An 18,061-nucleotide genomic window follows, 5' to 3' on the forward strand; every position below is an offset into this window, starting at 1 on the left:
TCCTGGATCAACGTTTTAAAAAAGATACCCCAACCTACCCTTAACTCAAAACCCAACCATTTTTAAACCCTCAAATTAGTGTAAAATAATAGTTTGAGGAGTATTTCTTAAAAAGCCCCAACCCAATCCTAAACCTAAATCTAACATACACACTTATCCTAATCCTGCAATCTGATTGGTTAATGAAAATGTTGATCCAGGAACAACAATGGTGTTGATCCAGGACCACATCCTACTTGGTAAAATCACGTTCACCTTGGGGAAGATACACCCTCAAATCCGTGTTAAGCGCTCTACGTAAAATTTATTGATGCGGTTTACGGAAACAGATTGACGAATCAACACGAATTCCATAACTTTTTGCCTTGAGTGTCTGTAGATGCCACATACCGATTTTTGTGGCAATCAGGCAAAAGCTCTAGGACGAGTTCGCAAAAGTAGGTTTTACAAATAATTCAAAATGGCGGAATAATTTTCATGACAGAAAATTACGTCATAGAGTCCAATCGAATTGTCTTGAACCAAGAAATCAGAAGAAACAAGAATTTTGTTTCTAGGATTTACGGATCAGAAGTAATAAGCAAAAACGTAAGTGCAACTTTGGACTGTTGGTGGGGATAGCACGTTTGAGACTTTTAGATTGAGAATTTGCTGTGGAGACTTTTTGGACAGTCGTTTATAAGCGTGTCAAATTTCATAATTTTCGCTGCTATGGGCTGCCATAGACCGCAATGGCAGAAGAAGAAGAAGAAGAACCTTTACTTTTGGGTCTCTTTCTCATCTTTCTGATCAAAGATGTTTGTACTATAAGCAAATGGCGCATCAAACTACATCGCTCCAGCAGCACACATGTCACTGATATAAACCCGTTTTGTCATAGCTTGCTTAAAGTTCAGAAAACATTACAACTATTAGCATTATATGTGCAAGAATAGCTTTCTTAATTTTGTGATGCAGCCCCCTGCCCACACCTCAAGCCTCATGCGAGAGACCTGCTGCTGCATGAGCACAGAGAGAAAGCGAAAGAGACCCACGGTGGATTCACTGGCGCTTATTATGAAATTACACAAATACCTTGTTCATATGTTATGAGTGGATTATTTTACATGTTTCTCCATCACACTCAGTCCAACATGCAGGAGTGCAGAGTTAGCCACGCCCACTTATTTACATTCCGCGTTATACGAAATCTGTTACATCTGACATTTTATTTCACGGTATATACCATCATACCGCACAGCCCTATGTGGAATGATATTTATTAATGTCTTTTTGTCACTTTATTGTTTAAAATGGTCCGCAAGTGTGCCCATTTCACATATGTAATGATTCACATGACTAGTGCAAGACAAGAGGTTGTGGTTTAAAAGTAATTTTAATGCAAAAACGAAGATCGTTTTGCTAGATTAGACCCTTATGTCTTGGTTGGGATCGTTTAGAGGCATTTGAAGCTGCACTGAAACTGTAAACTGCTGAGATCCACTAAAGTTCACTATATGGAGAAAAATCCCAAAATGTTTTCCTCAAAAAACTTAATTTCTTCTAAACCGAACAAAGAAAGACATAAACAACTTAGATGATATGGGGTACATTATCGGGATTTTTTTTAAGAAAGTGGAATATTCCTTTCAGGAAAGTTAACCCTTTCAATAGATTGACAAGCCATGCTGTAGTCCACACATTGTCGCAGTCCATTTTCTACTCATGTCAGATATTCAATTGAGGGCAAGATGTTCAGAGAATAACAGCTTTGATCTGATCTAACACTTTATGGACAAAAGTTTTGGGACATCCACTTGTAATGAACAGGTTTGACTACTTTAGTCATTTCAGTAAACACAAATCTTAGGGCCCTATTTTAACGATCTAAGCGTCTAAATGGGCGTGTCCGAATCCACTTTTGCTAATTTAACGACGGGAAAAATGGCTTTTGCGCCGAGCGCATGGTCGAAAAGGGAAGGTCATATTGTAATGGGAGTATTTTGGGCGTAACGTGCAGTAAACCAATGAGAGTCACAGCTCTCATCCCCTTTAAAAGCCAGTTGCTCTGGCGCTATGTCTAATCCCTATTTAGATGACGGACTTTGTAAACTCAAAGGGCCCTATTTTAACGATCTAAGCGCATTGTCTAAAGCGCACAGCGCAACGTCTAAATGGGCGTGTCCGAATGCACTTTTGCTAATTTAACGACGGGAAAAATGGTTTGTGCGCCGAGCGCATGGTCGAAAAGGGTAGGTCCTATTATAGTGGGAGTATTTTGGGCGTAACGTGCAGTAAACCAATGAGAGACTCAGCTCTCATCCCCTTTAAAAGCAAGTTGCGCTGGCGCTATGTCTAATCCCTATTTAGATGACGGACTTTGTAAACTGAAAAACTAAGCGGAGGAAGAAGATCCCCAGTTTAAGATTAATGTTAAATAATTGTGTTGTTTTTCACTTGTATTGAAATTGTTTTTATTAAAACCTTTAAAACCCGTTTTCTTTTAGTCATGGAAGTAAAAAGCAGGCAATCGCTTTAAATGTATGGCTATCCAATATCATCAAAAAATAATTTACAAGTAGGTTATGTAAGATAAGGTTTGAACTCTAAAAATACTTTATTTGTAACAAACAGGAGATAAAGAATTTACAAACGGCTCTCCCTCCCCTCACGTTTCAGCACTCTGGACAGCATTTTTTTTTAGCAAAGAGTTTTTTTAAGCATTACTTAAAAATGTTTCTCATCTCACCATATCCGCAGGTATAGAGTCATCCATAAATCCGTGAGGAGCATTTAAAAAAAACATTTAAAAACAGATGCATTTGTTTAAAGCAAAGCATTTATTTACTTACCAGGCTGCAGGTGAAGCGCTTCAGCTCTTTATGCCTTCTTACGTCTCATAATCTGTCCTCATTTATGTCCAAGAGACTCAATAATAATCTTTTACATTCAATCCTTTAATCTTTCACAATTAAAAGCATTTTTGTGCTGCTGCGCATTCATGTAATTTGTGATAAGCAAACCCGCGTTGTCCCCCGTTTATAGGCGCATTTTACTAATGCGCTCTTTAAATAACATAAAACACATTGCGCCATTGACTTTAGACCAGGTTTTTGTTGGTCAATGGCGTAGTCTATTTTAGTTTCCTCAAAATAGCAACGCGCCAACAATGCGCCTGAACACACCTCGTTTTCAGACCAGAACGCCCATGGGCGCAAAAGGGGGCGCAAATGCATTTGCTATTTAAACAACGTGGCGCTAAACGTGAAAATTACAATTGCGCAGGGTGGAAACTAGCAAATGACACTTCCGTCGCGCATTGCGCTGCATTGCGCCGGGTGTAAGATAGAGCCCAAAAACTAAGCGGAGGAAGAAGATCCCCAGTTTAAGATTAATGTTAAATAATTGTGTTGTTTTTCACTTGTATTGAAATTGTAATTTTTTTATTAAAACCTTTAAAACCCGTTTTCTTTTAGTCATGGAAGTAAAAAGCAGGCTTGTAATTGCTTTAAATGTATGGCTATCCAATATCACAAAAAAATAATTTACAAGTATGTAAGATAAGGTTTGTACTCTAAAAATACTTTATTTGTAACAAACAGGAGATAAAGAATTTACAAACGGCTCTCCTCACGTTTCAGCACTTTGGACAGCGGTTTATTTTAGCAAAGAGTTTTTTTAAGCGTTACTTAAAAATGTTTTTCATCTCACCATATCCACAGGTACAGAGTCATCATATACAATAAATCCGTGAGGTAGCATAAAAAAAACATTTAAAAACAGACGCATTTGTTCAAAGCAAAGCATTTATTTACTTACCAGGCTGCAGGTGAATCAGCTCTTTGTGCCTTCTAACGTCTCATAATTAGTCCTCATTTATGTCCAAGAGACTCAATAATAATCTTTTACATTCAATCCTTTAATCTTTCATATTTAAAAGCGTTTTTGTGCTGCTGCTTATTCATGTACCTTGTGATAGGCAAACCCGCGTTGTCCTCTCGTGTATAGGCGCATTTTACTAATGCGCTCTTTAAATAACATAAAACACATTGCGCCATTGACTTTAGACTTTAGAGCAGGTTTTTGTTGGTCAATGGCGTAGTCTATTTTAGTTGCCTCAAAATAGCCACGCGCCAACAATGCGCCTGAACACACCTCGTTTTCAGACCAGAACGCCCATGGGCGCAAAAGGGGGCGCAAATGCATTTGCTATTTAAACAACGCGGCGCTAAACGTGAAATTTAGGGTGGAAACTAGCGAAAGACACTTGCGTCGCGCATTGCGCCGGGTGTAAGATAGAGCCCATAATGTTATGGCATATAATGACATTCAAGATAATTATGGGTTTCTAATTTAGTAGCAACAGTTTGGGCAGGAAGGACTTTTTTATTCCAACCTGACAATGTCCCTATGTGCAGAGCAAGGTTCAAAAAGAAATGATTAATTAAGTCTTGTGTGAAAGAAATTGACTGGTCTGCATAAAGCCCAGACCTGAACCCAACCGAATACTTTTGTTATGACTTGCAGGCTCTGTGCCAAACACTCATCACCCAAACCCATTAATGATTTTTACACAGGGGCACAGCCAGTTCAGCGCAGGAAAAGTTCTTTACAAAACTGTTGCAACAAAGATGGAAACAAAAATCTTAAAAAATTGTAACAAAAATGTGTATGATATAGCATTAAAATTTGTTTTGATTGAAATAACTGAAACAGATAACATGTTTATTTATTATTAACACCATTTCAGTATCTACAGCATGGCTTCATTCATGTCAAATTGCTCTTTTCCTCAGTGTGTTTATAGATCAACATGTATACAGTTTTTGGCCTGTGGAAGGAAACCATATACTGTACTGTAGTAACCAGAGTAAACCCATGTTAACACAGTGAAAACATGTAAACAACACAGAACGGCCCCCTGAACCATCCATGGCTTGAACGAGGGACCTTCTTGCTGTGAGGCAATAGTGCACAGTGCCGCCCCAAACATCTTTATTAGTAGGGGCATCACAATATGTTTGTCTATATAGTGTAATGACTGGACTTAGTGGCCTTTGAATTATTAATAGTGCTGAGTCACATAAACTACCTTTATAAACCTGTCTTTGTCTGTTTTGTACTGTAGCTTTGAATTATAAATCACCATTTACTTGTTGTATGAAAAAAAACTCTGACATTCAGCGTCACATCTTCTTTTGTGTTCAATAAAAAAGGAAGATAAAGTGAGTTTGGATTGACATGGTGGTGAGTAGGCGACACATCAATAAATTTTCAATTTAAGGTGATAAATGCTGCCTTCGTAAACGGCTCAAAAAGAGCATCTGCCACATGTCAGGCCTGGACAATTGTTTCTGATTCCCTTATGTTCCCAACATATTGTACTCATCCCATCCTTGTTTAAGAGCCACAGAAAGATAGGCAGGTATCGCAAACCGACCCAATAGAAACCCGCGAGCCGTCTTAAAGGACAACAAACAGCAAGAGACCCCATACCTGTAGTTCCCCAGGTGTCGCTTTTCGTGCTCGTCCCTGGAGACCTGCTTGCGGACTTGAGCCAGTCTTTCTTTCTGAAAGCACAGTACAGGTGAATAAGTGGTAAAGAAAAGCAAAGAAATGAGGAAACAAAGTCGTGTTTCTGCTAGAGCTATCCCGGGGTGCAATTTAGACACCCAAAACGGATAACAATGTCGCCGAATGACTCCTTTCCCATCTTACGAGGCACCTTAATGAAGTCTGTAAGTTAGCGGGTGAGAATAACAGCCTCCTCTCTACACTTGTTAATACAGGAGGCCCATTCATAATTCATATAGATTTAACTCCCACTGTACCATTTTAATACATCAAAAACTATAATTGTGGAAAGGTCAGCTGGTCATTTTGCAGCGCCGCAGCAGGGTGTCTCCTATTATAGTCACTGATCTCTGTTAAATGCTTGTACAGGCATATTCGCTCAGCCCCCGACCACCCATCCCACGGCTCTTCTTCAGGCAGCTTCGCCCTTTGAAAATACCACCTACCTGCAGTCATCTCACACTCATTCATCTCTTCATATAATAAAAGTTGATTGAAAGACCAATCAAAGACCGGACAAAAAAACTATTAAAGGAATAGTTCATCCAAATATGAAAATACTCACCCTTATATCATCTCAGATGTGACTTCCTTTCTTCAGTTAAACACAAACGAGTAATTTAATATTAAAATGCCATCATGTTATCTTGTTATATGGGGTCAACATGGCAAAGTTTCAGAAAGCACATACATCCATCTTTAAAGTAATCCAGATGACTCCACTGAGAGCGTAATATTTGGGGGAACTATTTCTTTAAGTGGCTAGTCTAAATGAGTTGTCGGCTAATAGGCGTTTGCGTGTTTAAAAATAGCATTCTGTAACAAAACTCAATAAAAGCTTCTAGAAGTCTTCTGATCCTTTCCTAAATGGTTTCTAAAGCTAAAGCACAGCACTGGTTACAAATATTGTAATGAAAATATAGCATTATTGAAAAAAATGTAGATTTCATTAATCAACTAACTGGTTGTTCGGTAATTTTTATTTATTTATTTTATAGAGAAAATTATATTTCTCAGAAACTGCTCTGTAATAGCTGAGGAGATTTAATGGAGTTGTCAGTTGTGTTTCTTTTCTTATGGGCAATTAAAAAAAGTAGAAAAAACACAGGCCAGATTTAAACTCAGATTTCTAAGTGTATGCCTTGGCTCAGTGTGTAATTAAAAGGATAGTTCACCCAAAAATAAAAATTCTGCCATCATTTACTTGCCCTCATGGTGTTTCAAACCTGTACAAATGTCTTTGCTTTGCTGAACACAAATGAAGATATTTTTAAAAATAATCGTAATCAAGCAGATCAGGGGCACTTTTGAATTCCATATTAGGAAAAATAATGCTATGGAAGTCAATGGTGCCCAAAATCATTTGGTTACAATATCTTTATTTGTGTTTATACAGATTTGGAACCACTTGAGGGTGAGTAAATGAGGACATAATGTTCATCTTTGTGTAAAAAATCCCTTTAATTGCTAAGCTTAAATATGACGTTTTAAGATTTCACATTGTAACAGCTTAAATGGGTCTCACCAGTTCCTCTCTCCTGCGCTCCAGTAAGTGACGTTGTTTCTCCCATTCAGATGATTCGGCCGTCAGTTTACGCATAGATCCCTGACCGTACAGCCGCCGTTGGGCTTCTGCCTTCTGCTGGGCCAGATTTCTGCGTTTATCACTCGCCCTGTGAGGAAAGAAAGAAATGCTCAAGTAATAGCACTGAAAATAGCCCAAACTCCCTGCCTGGATCCTGACAGACTCTAACACCATACATCACTCGACTTGACAGCTCTCAGCACTTCATGATTTCATTGGTCACTGGCCCTTTAAATTTGCTGTTGTAAATGGTGACTCGGGGTCAACGGGCTCCTGAATCGCTGGGGAACCCTCTTGTTTCTTCAATACGACTTTCAGACTTTGGGGGGCTTGGTGGTGACAAAAAACACATCAGTCATTGCTTTCTTGAAAATACGAAACATGAGTTGTCTTTGATATGTTGCTGGTTCAGTGGGGTACTACGTTGAAAAATCTGAACTCTGACAACTTTAAAGTCTTGGATCAGCTGAGTCAAAGTAAATGTCTGTAGAGACCAACAAATTCACTGCAGGAAAATACAGTAGGAGCCCAGAATAAAACCTCAAGAAGCTTTTTGATAAAATACCAAGAGTAGGGGAGAGCAGGGGCAAAAGTAAAATTTTTCAGAAAAACGTCATTTTAAAAGACAATGTTTTGGACGGAGATATATTTTTGCTATGGTCATGGTCTACTTCAGTATAATTTCACTTTGAACATAAGTATCGCATTGTTACTTTCAGCCCTGTCAGCTGGGACGAAAGTAACACACAGGTGGGTCAAAAGTAAAACAACAAAACAAGATAGATGTTTGTGTTACACTTGTTTTTAGTTAATATACATGACTATGACCTCGTGAATATGTAACTGAAAACATATTTTGTGTTTTATCTTTGCAAAAAAAAATTTATTTAACTTTTGATGTTTTGCAAGGAACAGAAACGAAACCAGAAACTTTCCAAAAACATATGTTCCGGAAAAGAACCGTTAATTGAAAATAATGGTAACCGGTTAATACCGTTATTTTTTCCGTTCTTTGACAAGATTTCTGTCTAATATGACTCGGTAAACTTCACTTCCACGTGTCGTTGACTCATCGGAAAAATGAGAAGCTTGCCACCAGCAGTAGTCTACTCAAGCCTAAGGGCTCTATCTTACACCCGGCGCAATGCGCGACGCAAGTGTCTTTTGCTAGTTTCCACCCTGCACAATTATAATTTTCACGTTAAGCGCCACGTTGTTTAAATATCAAATGCATTTGCGCCCCCTTTTGCGCCCATGGGCGTTCTGGTCTGAAAACGAGGTGTGTTCAGGCGCATTGTTGGCGCGTTGCTATTTTGAGGCAACTAAAATAGACTACGCCATTGACCAACAAAAACCTGGTCTAAAGTCTAAAGTCAATGGCGCAATGTGTTTTTTGTTATTTAAAGAGCGCATTAGTAAAATGCGCCTATACACGGGAGGACAACGCGGGTTTGCTTATCACATACATGAATGGCAGCAGCACAAAAACGCTTTTAAATATGAAAGATTAAAGGATTGAATGTAAAAGATTATTATTGAGTCTCTTGGACATAAATGAGGACAGATTATGAGACGTTAGAAGGCACAAAGAGCTGCTTCACCTGCAGTCTGGTAAGTAAATAAATGCTTTGCTTTAAACAAATGCATCTGTTTTTAAACGTTTTTAAATGCTATCTTACAGATTTATTGTACATGATGACACTGTACCTGTGGATATGGTAAGATGAGAAACATTTTAAATAATGCTTTGTAAAAAATCCCGACAATATCGCGCTGTTCTAGTGCTGAAACGCTTCGGCTCTCTGCGCGTTTGTAAATCCTTTATCTTTTGTTTGTATTTTTAGAATACAAACCTTTTCTTGCATATTTGCTAATCATTTTATGCGATTACATTGATTATGTAAGATATCAATACATTTAGGACAGCAATTCAAAGCCTGATATTTGTACTTCTATGACTAAGAAAAAGAAAAAGGCTTTTAAAGGTTTTAATAATAAAAAATTCAATAAAAATGAAAACAACACTTTTTTAAACATTATTCTTAAACTGGTGGCCTTCTTCCTCCGCTTAGTTCTTCAGTTTACAAGGTCCGTTATCTAAATAGGGATTACGCACAGCGACAGCGCAACTGGCTTTTAAAGGGGATGATAGCTGAGTCTCTCATTGGTTTACTGCACGTTAGGCCCAAAACACACCCATTACTCATTAGGAAAATATGTACAACCCTTTTCGACCCTGGGCTCGGCGCACAAACCATTTTTCCCGTTGTTAAAATAGCAAAAGTGGCATCGGACACGCCCATTTAGACCGTGCGCCGTGCGCTTTAGACGATGCGCTAAGATCGTTAAAATAGGGCCCTAAGTCTCTAATGCTCAATCATAAAAGGTAAATATTGTAGGCTACCAAGTATCTCAAGATTTTTTTTTTTATACTAATTAGTGGTGTAACGGATCGCAGTTGATACATGATCCGTTCAGACCACGACCCACGGTTCGGCTTGCATGCGATTTGCGGATTTATACGCAAATTTAAATAGGGTGAAAGTTGATTATTTGCACGTGTTTCAAAGGCTTGCACATGTTAACACTTAAGTGATTTTAAACAATTTAACCACAAAAAGGTGCTAAAGTGAACAATTTTCTGTACGCACAGACGCACATGCGTTTGAATGTGTCCGGTCGTACTCCAATCAAATGTGATTATCCCTATGCCCTTCAAAGATCAGAACTCTTGATGTATAAATTTGAAAGAGAGTTGCGCTACTGTGTCTCATACTGTAGTCCATTAAAATACATTTGGTGAATAAAGCACTGAAAAACAATGCAAGTTTCACTTTATGTGGAGCGACTGTTTATGCTGCACCTTCTTCCCGAAGCGCTGTTTGAATTCGTCCTCCATCTGTGTGTGTGTGCGTGTTTAAGTGGACTCAACTAATGTAGGCATGTCAGAATTACAGTTATGCCGCTTACATAATGTAGCCTTTTTTAATGTTCGATGACAAGATAGAGACTTAAAGAAAAATTATGTAGACTAATAATTTAAGTTTTATGTCCTAATGATCAGCCTACTTATTTTTATGTCCCAAAGCTGACATGGAACGTTATTAACCGGTTCGGGAACTTAATTTTTTTGTTCTAACCGGTTCAGGAACGTCAACTTTAGGGTTGAACCGAAAACCGGAAACGTTAAAATACTGTTTCTGTTTGGAACGAACCAATTGGAAATAATTCTGGTTCAAAGCCCTGATAAATACACACACATTCTTGTGTGTATTTAAGAAACATAAACATTTGTATGTGTATTTATATTTATTTATATTTTTAAATATTCTCTATAATATACAGTATATAAATAAAAAGATATATAAATAAAACATATATATATATATATATATATATATATATATATAAATATATATATATATATATATATATATATATATATATATATATATATATATATATATATATAGTTATATATATATAGTTATATATATATAGTTATATATATATGCGTGTTAGAGATGCACCGATAGGAATTTTAAACAGACAACTTCTGGCCGATACCGATATTAAACACTTGTATACAATACTATACAGTTGGTCTATTAGCTAGTTTATTTCTGCATCAACTTATTTTTACTGAACATGGATTGGATCAAATTAACATTCAACTGACCAACATAATAAGAGAGGCACAAATTAAGCTAAAACAAATATAATAAGACAGCATGACAACCTTCAAAGGTGGTTTTTGCTATTCAGCATTTATTTTATTAACAACATTAACACATTTTTTACATATAATGGATTTCTTTATGCAGTTAATTAATAAACAATCGGTATCAGCCTTTCTCGTGCTATTGCCAATATGCCGATGGTTTCAAATTCATCAAAAATCGGCCGATAAATATCGGCGGCCGATACATCGGTGCATCACTAATGCGTGTGTGTTTAACACTCTGGGGTCGGCTGCGGCGCGGGCGCCGCAAACTCTTTATTTTTCGATCACTCCCCAAAGAGACTTAGATAACTCTGCTGATTTTTGACATACAGATATGATTTATACATCCTTTAAAACGTTAAATTGTCTAGTTTTTTTCTGTCCACTCCTAATAAAAACAGCATGTTGTGCTTTTCGCAAAATTAAGAAAATAAACATGATGCGCGTTTTGTTCTCTCTCCCTCAGTGAAGTCCTTTCAGAAACACGTCAGAAAAATGAACTGTAACTTAACGAATATTTGTCATATAAACAAAAGATAAATGTCTACATAATGCTTGGAATGTCTGCTTTTGGAAGATGTAAGTGAAATCGAAAACAAATATTGTAATTCGTTGTTAACTGTATTAGAAGAGAGAGATGTACCGTCTTTCTTCTGTTGCTTCATTATCTATAATGAGCCACGCCCCGCTCCATTGAAGAAAAGAGCAGAGATCATCCATATTCATTAGTCAACCCCACAGTCAATGGACATTCCATTCCGTCTCTGCAGCCAGCCATTCACTGCTGTGTTGAGTTTTAATCCGAGTGCTGGAAACATGACATCTACTTGTTTACTCGTGACTGTAACTAAAGTTATCTCCAGACGCGAGTGTGACTCGATCGACGTCCAAACGCACACACAAACACACAATGCCTCATATTTGAAGCGCTTTGTGGTATCATTATAAAAGATGCGATTACACACATCACATACTTGTTTACTCGCGCCTAAATCTCCAGACAGACGCGAGTGTGTGTGCTTCGTCAGTGTGACGGGATCGATGTCCGACATATAAATCCTTATTTACTTGCGGATGTGTGTCAGTATCTCCAGACGCGAGTGTTTTCTTTGTCTTCCGTCAAACAGCTGAGGCGACGGGAACGCACATACACAAACACGCGAGTCAGGAAACTCGACGCGCTTTTTGGTATTCTTATAAAATACGCGATTGCAAACAGTACAATCCTTATTTAGTTGCGTCTAAGCGCATATCTCCGCACAGCAAGTTTATTAAACACAGGATCACTCGCGTGTGCACACATTCACTGCTTTAATGATCAACACGTGAGGTAATGGCGGCGGCTGTAAACAAACATTGATAAGTTTATCACGCGTGTCCCTGGTTGTGTTTCTACTATAATGATTACAAAAACACAAATAGGAGTCCAGACAACGATAGGCAGTTGTTCTTTTGAGCTTTTTACTGCACAAAAGTAAACCTCTCGCTGGCCAACCAAACACAAACCCTGTGTTCACTTTATGATGGCCAAACAGTACCTTTACCATGATTAGGCTACTATGGTTTTTAAAAGGTAACTTATACTTGTGATATTAATAGAAAATATTTCAATAGAAATATATATATATATATATATATATATATATATATATATATATATATATATATATATAATGTGTGTGTGTGTTTACATTATATTGAAAAGTAAACCTTATCATGGTTTTACTACAGAGAAAGTTACATTCCTGTTGAACATCCCCACAAGGCTTATTATGTGGCTCATTATTCAAATCTTTTGTCTCTCAGCTGTCAATCACTGATTATTCAGGAGCTTTCCCGCCTCCACGCATACAGCCTTTCCCAAGCAAAAGTGTCTTAGAAATTGTAAATCAATTGAGTAGGCCATATGATTTTCACATCATTTTGAAGAAAAAACTCTAGACTACTAGATCCTGTTTTGAAAAGTCTTGGGAAAACATGTTTAGAATGAGTTTTGTGGTGTTATATCAGTGACTTAAAAATTTTGCTTTTTCAAAAACCACGCATAAACATTTTTCTCTCAAAAATACAAACATGTACATACATGTTGATTATATGATATTGTAGCCCAGTTTGTGATGAACACAGTGTTATGAGACTTTTGCCATTAATATGTTTTCAAGCAACTGAAAAAAGCACAAATGTCAGTCATGTCAAAACTTCCCCAGGGCCCTAAAAACCCCTTAGACCCCAGAGGGTTAAATATACATAATTTTAACACACAGCACATTTCATTTTAAATTTCAGTTTAATCAAATGTTTCAAAAGCAGCCCGACAATACAAACTTGAATTGTTGAGATGCATTTATTTTAATTCAGTATGAACGCTATGAAAATTTAATTAAATCAAAGTAGAAAAATATACATTTTCAACATAGTGCAACAGTATTAGCAGTGGGACAAAAGTGTTACTTTTTTACCAACAGGAACTCCTGACATTTAAACCTGATATACTTTAATTTAGAAAAACTCTAATGCATGGTTCACACCAGACGTGGTAAAGGCGGCAAGCGCGAGTGATTTACATGTTAAGTCAATGCAAAGACGTGAATTGGCATCCTGCGGAACAGTACGCGCAAGGCGCGTTCCCCGCGAATTGAGTGTTGCTGCGGGAAACAAGCGAGTTGAAAAATCGGAACTTTGGCAGATTTCTGCGCCGCGTTAACCAATCAGGACCTTGCTGTAGTAGTGACGTGATTACAGGAAGCGAGCAGAGTCTCAGCGGAGTCGCAGAAGCCCCTCCCATGACGCGACTTTCGCTTTGTTACTTTTGTCCCGCGTTACTTTCGTCCTGATTCTCCCCTACATTTTTATAAATTCTAGACAAATGGTGAATACACTGAAGATGATAAAAGTTTCATTTATTTTGGATGATTTTAACTTAAAGGGACATATCAACTTAGAAAATGTGTAAAAGATCAACCCAGTAACTTAGTTTTGGTAAACCATTCTCTGCAAGCATGTGAAAAAATAAGTAATTGAAATTTGGCTCCCCTTGTGATTTCAGAAAGATAAACCCGCCCCTTAGTCTGCACTATCCAACCACTGCACTGCCATTTAGTGCAGAGATCAACTCATTTGCATTTTTAAAGGACACACCCAAAAACGGCACATTTTTGCTCACACCTACAAAGTGGCATTTTTAACATGCTATAATAAATGATCTATATGATATTTTGAACTAAAACCTCACATATGTACTCTGGGGACACAAAGGTTTATTTGACATCTTAAAAAAATGTGAAATCTCCCCTTTTAATTATAATTATGTTATGTCGTAATTTTTATTATTCTAAAACGTGGAACAAAATAAAAAAAGACTGAGCAAAACTTTGGAAGATTATATACCACATACAATATATGCATAACGCACAGGCCTAGCAGCAATGCATCCTTGAAACCTGATCTGCTGCTGGAGAAAGTTTGTTTCTAGTAGCACTATTGTATGACCACTCTGGTATATTTAGTACAAAAGGTGAACCTGGGCTCTGAAGAGCAGGGCTGCAATAATCAATCAATGCTGACCCTGTGTGCTGACAAACACACACAAATGTACACAAGCAACACTCTCAATAAATACAAACTTGGAAAGGCCCAAGTGAAACAATAGAGGAGAGTGGTGTTGGCGATCACTAACAATTGATTTATATGTTCTCATTAGGGTTAAAAACATTTGTTGTAGTTTGTATGCACTTGTTCTGGGTGTCTGTGACATGAATAAACACTCAATGTGCTTAGAAAAAAAGGGCATTTGAGCGGATGAAAGTTTGATCGAAAAATACACAGCAGCCACCGCTTGTTCTTTGATCACCAGTTCATGTGCTTGCAAACAACAAAACGCCTGCAGTCCTTTTCAATATTGTTCATTCATTTCAAAACGCACATTTACAATGCGTTTTGGTCGATCAGATCACAAGTGGAAAAGAAAGACACATTCTCGTTCACACCTGGTGTTTTAAATCTGTCTCTTTTGTCCACTTTTGAGCACTTCTGTCCTGATTACTTCAAAGGAATGGTCTATGGGCAAGTCATTAAAACACGAATGGGAGAAATAATGGGTTAAAATTGTTTCTCACTAATATTATGTGATAGTACCAATGCTTGTGTTGTTAGTAAACATGCTGGACATACTTTAGTACATGCAAATGTAAGGGTGTTCTCAGATATGTCAAAACAATTAATCAAATAAGCTTGCATACTCTGCAAAATGAAACAAGAATAAAATGCGAAAAGCAGCAGCTTTAGTTTTATTAAAGGGCACCTATTATGCAAAATCCACTTTTACAAGGTACATAATAGGCCCTATTTTAACAATCCAAGTGCATTGTCTAAACGGGCATGTCCAATGCCACTTTTGCTAATTTAACGACGGGAGAAGTAGTTTGTGCGCCAAGCGCACAGCCTAAAAGGGTTGTTCTTATTCCAGTAATGAGTAATGGGTGTGTTTTGGGCGTAACATGCGATAAACCAATGAGAGTCTTATCTCTCATCCTCTTTAAAAGCCAGTTGCGCTGGCGCCATGCCGATTTTCCAATTTAGATGGCGGAATTTGTAAACTGAAAAATTAAGCGGAGGAAGAAGACCACTAGTTTAAGTTTGATATAAAACATTTGCATTGTTTTTATTTGTATTGAACTTATTTTTTGGTATTAAAACCTTAAAAATTTGTTTTCTTTTAGTCATGGAAGTAAAATTAGCAGGCTTTTAATTGCTGTAAATGAATGGAAAGCCTTCATGGTGTGTGCTATTTTCAAAAAAAAAATACATATATGCAAGAAAAGGTTTGTACTCTAAAAAACCTCTTTTTTTTGTTGTAAAAAAAACAAGAGATAAAGAATTTACAAACATGTGGAGAGCCTTCAGCATGCGGACAGCGCCATGAGTGCTTTAAAAAGCATTACTTTAAAACAGTTCTCATCTCATCATATCCACAGGTACAAAGTCATCATATACAATAAATCCGTGGAATAGCATTTAAAATAAAAAATAAAAAAATAAATACAATATTTGCATTAGTTTAAAGCAAAATATTAAATAACTTACCAGGCTACTGCACTTTAAGCCTTCTAACGTCTCATAATCGATCCTCTTTTATGTCCAAGAGACTCAATAATAATAATAATGTTTTATGTTTTAATCCTATGATTTTACATATTTTAGAACGTTTTTGTGCTGCTGCGCATCCATGTGATAAGCAAACGCGTGTTGTCGTCCCGTTTATAGGCGCATAATGTGTTTACTTAATAACAAAAACAATATTGCGCTATTAACTTTTGAGCAGGTTTTTGTTGGTAGATGGTGAAGTCTATTATAGTTGCCTCAAAATAGCAACACGCCAACAATGCGCCTGAACACACCTCGTTTTCAGACCAGAATGCCCATGGCGCAAAATTGGGCGCAAATGCATTTGATATTTAAACAAAGTGACGCTAAATGTGAAGATGATAATTGCGCTGGGTTGAAACTAGCAAAAGACACTTGCGTTGCGCATTGCATCAGGTGTATGATAGAGCCCAATGTGCGTTGGCAGTGTGTAAATACAACCACCCTACAATGAATCAAATCCACCAGCTCCCTGTTTTATAATCCCCATTTAACCCAAAACTGTCTCATTAGACATGCCGTTTTGATTCTCTTATCAATGTGAGGTCACATTGATAAATCCCCGCCCACTTACAGTCCTGCATTACCATAGTTTCCACCCTAAGTGAGTTGTACTCTGTCCACTAGATACTATTGTCTCAGACTGTATTATTCAGATCTATTTTAACTGAAAGCGCTAACTGTCTGTTTGTAAGGAAGTGAGGAGCTGTAGCTCATTTGCATTTAAAGGTACAGACACAAAACAGCATGTTTTTGCTCCAAGCCAAAAAGGGGTGCATTTTGGACATGTTATAATAAATGATCTGTGCTGTATTTTGAGCTGAAACTTCACAGAGACATTACATCTTGTAAAAAGGCCATAATAGGTGCCCTTTAATGATGGCTTTGTGGCTGCTTTAGCCACACGAGCATCTACACCACAAAAGCAATCCAGTCTACCTCATTCTCGACTACCTCTGAATGTGATCCAAAGTGGATAAGCTCAAAACGTTTTACACCCCGTTTACACCTGCATTTAGCGTCATCTGCTTGTGATCAGATCGACCAAAACGATTGTATCACAATATCAATATTAATATCTAAATTGAAATCTGTGACTACAGGACCAAACAGTAGCAATAAGTGCATTGAGAGTCTCAATAAGAGTTTCAGATTACTCTAGAGTTGAGATAAAGGAATCAATACTTTTAAAAACACTGAAGACATTGAAGAGTGAGGTTTCTGATTAACTCTTTCATTCCTGTTGCTAATGAGACTCTGGAGAAAAGTGCTGCTTTATACCTGATGTTGAGCAGTTTCAGGGCGTTCTGCAAAACTCCCTTCTTCACATCGTAATCGATCTTTTGATCGGTCCCAAAACTTGGAGCACGATTGATCTGCAAAGAGAAAAACAGAGAGAGATGTTTTTGCTCACATATTGTTTTCTTTTTCAAATTCTAAATTAAAACCCGAAGAAATCTGCGAGGGGCGCTGAGAACAGACATTGGAAACAGTTTCTGCATCGCATTACTGAGCTTGGCATCAACTAGTTCTGGTTCAGTCTCAAAAACCACAGTTGCCGTTGATGTTGAAAACAGTGGGATGCGTGCAAATATTTAAGAGGAAAGACGCGTCCAGCTGACTTCATGAGAGATGCGATTCTTTTCACTCTCAAACAATCCTGTTTACAATTAAACCCCAGCAGTTTTCTGGCTTGCCATTGGTCAGCGCTATGCATGATCTCCTATATGACAAAAACATCTGCCGTGGTCTTTTAATTATGTCTGAACGGAACAAAGAAATCTCACAGCAATCAATCAGGCAACAAACCAAGCAGTCCATTACTGTATATTGAACTGCCAGTAGTGATGCTGATAGACGTCATAACTTGATGGGCGAGATTCTTTCTTATCTTGCGTTGGGAATCTATTAAACTCTGGAGGCATGACAGCAGGGTATGATACGAATCACCAGTAACTTCACTAATACAGTGAGAGTACTTTCAATAACCAGCGCTTGTGCTTTGTATCCCTGCACGCACTGTGACGTATCAGATCAGCATCCTTTGATTCGTTTAG

General features: G+C 37.6%; 1 protein-coding gene across 1 annotated transcript in view; it reads right to left on the minus strand.

Moving 5' to 3' along the window:
• ttll7 (tubulin tyrosine ligase-like family, member 7) overlaps positions 1–18,061 on the minus strand; it is a 129,359-nt gene that overhangs the window by 46,991 nt on the left and 64,307 nt on the right. The window contains exons 10-12 of the mRNA XM_065241906.2: positions 17,286–17,380; positions 7,079–7,226; positions 5,476–5,549 (exon numbers count right to left, since the gene is read on the minus strand). Coding sequence (XP_065097978.1) covers positions 5,476–5,549; positions 7,079–7,226; positions 17,286–17,380 — 317 coding nt within the window. The remainder of the gene's footprint in view (positions 1–5,475; positions 5,550–7,078; positions 7,227–17,285; positions 17,381–18,061) is intronic.

The sequence above is a fragment of the Paramisgurnus dabryanus genome, chromosome 14, assembly GCF_030506205.2.
Source record: "Paramisgurnus dabryanus chromosome 14, PD_genome_1.1, whole genome shotgun sequence".
NCBI classification, from domain to species: domain Eukaryota; kingdom Metazoa; phylum Chordata; class Actinopteri; order Cypriniformes; family Cobitidae; genus Paramisgurnus; species Paramisgurnus dabryanus.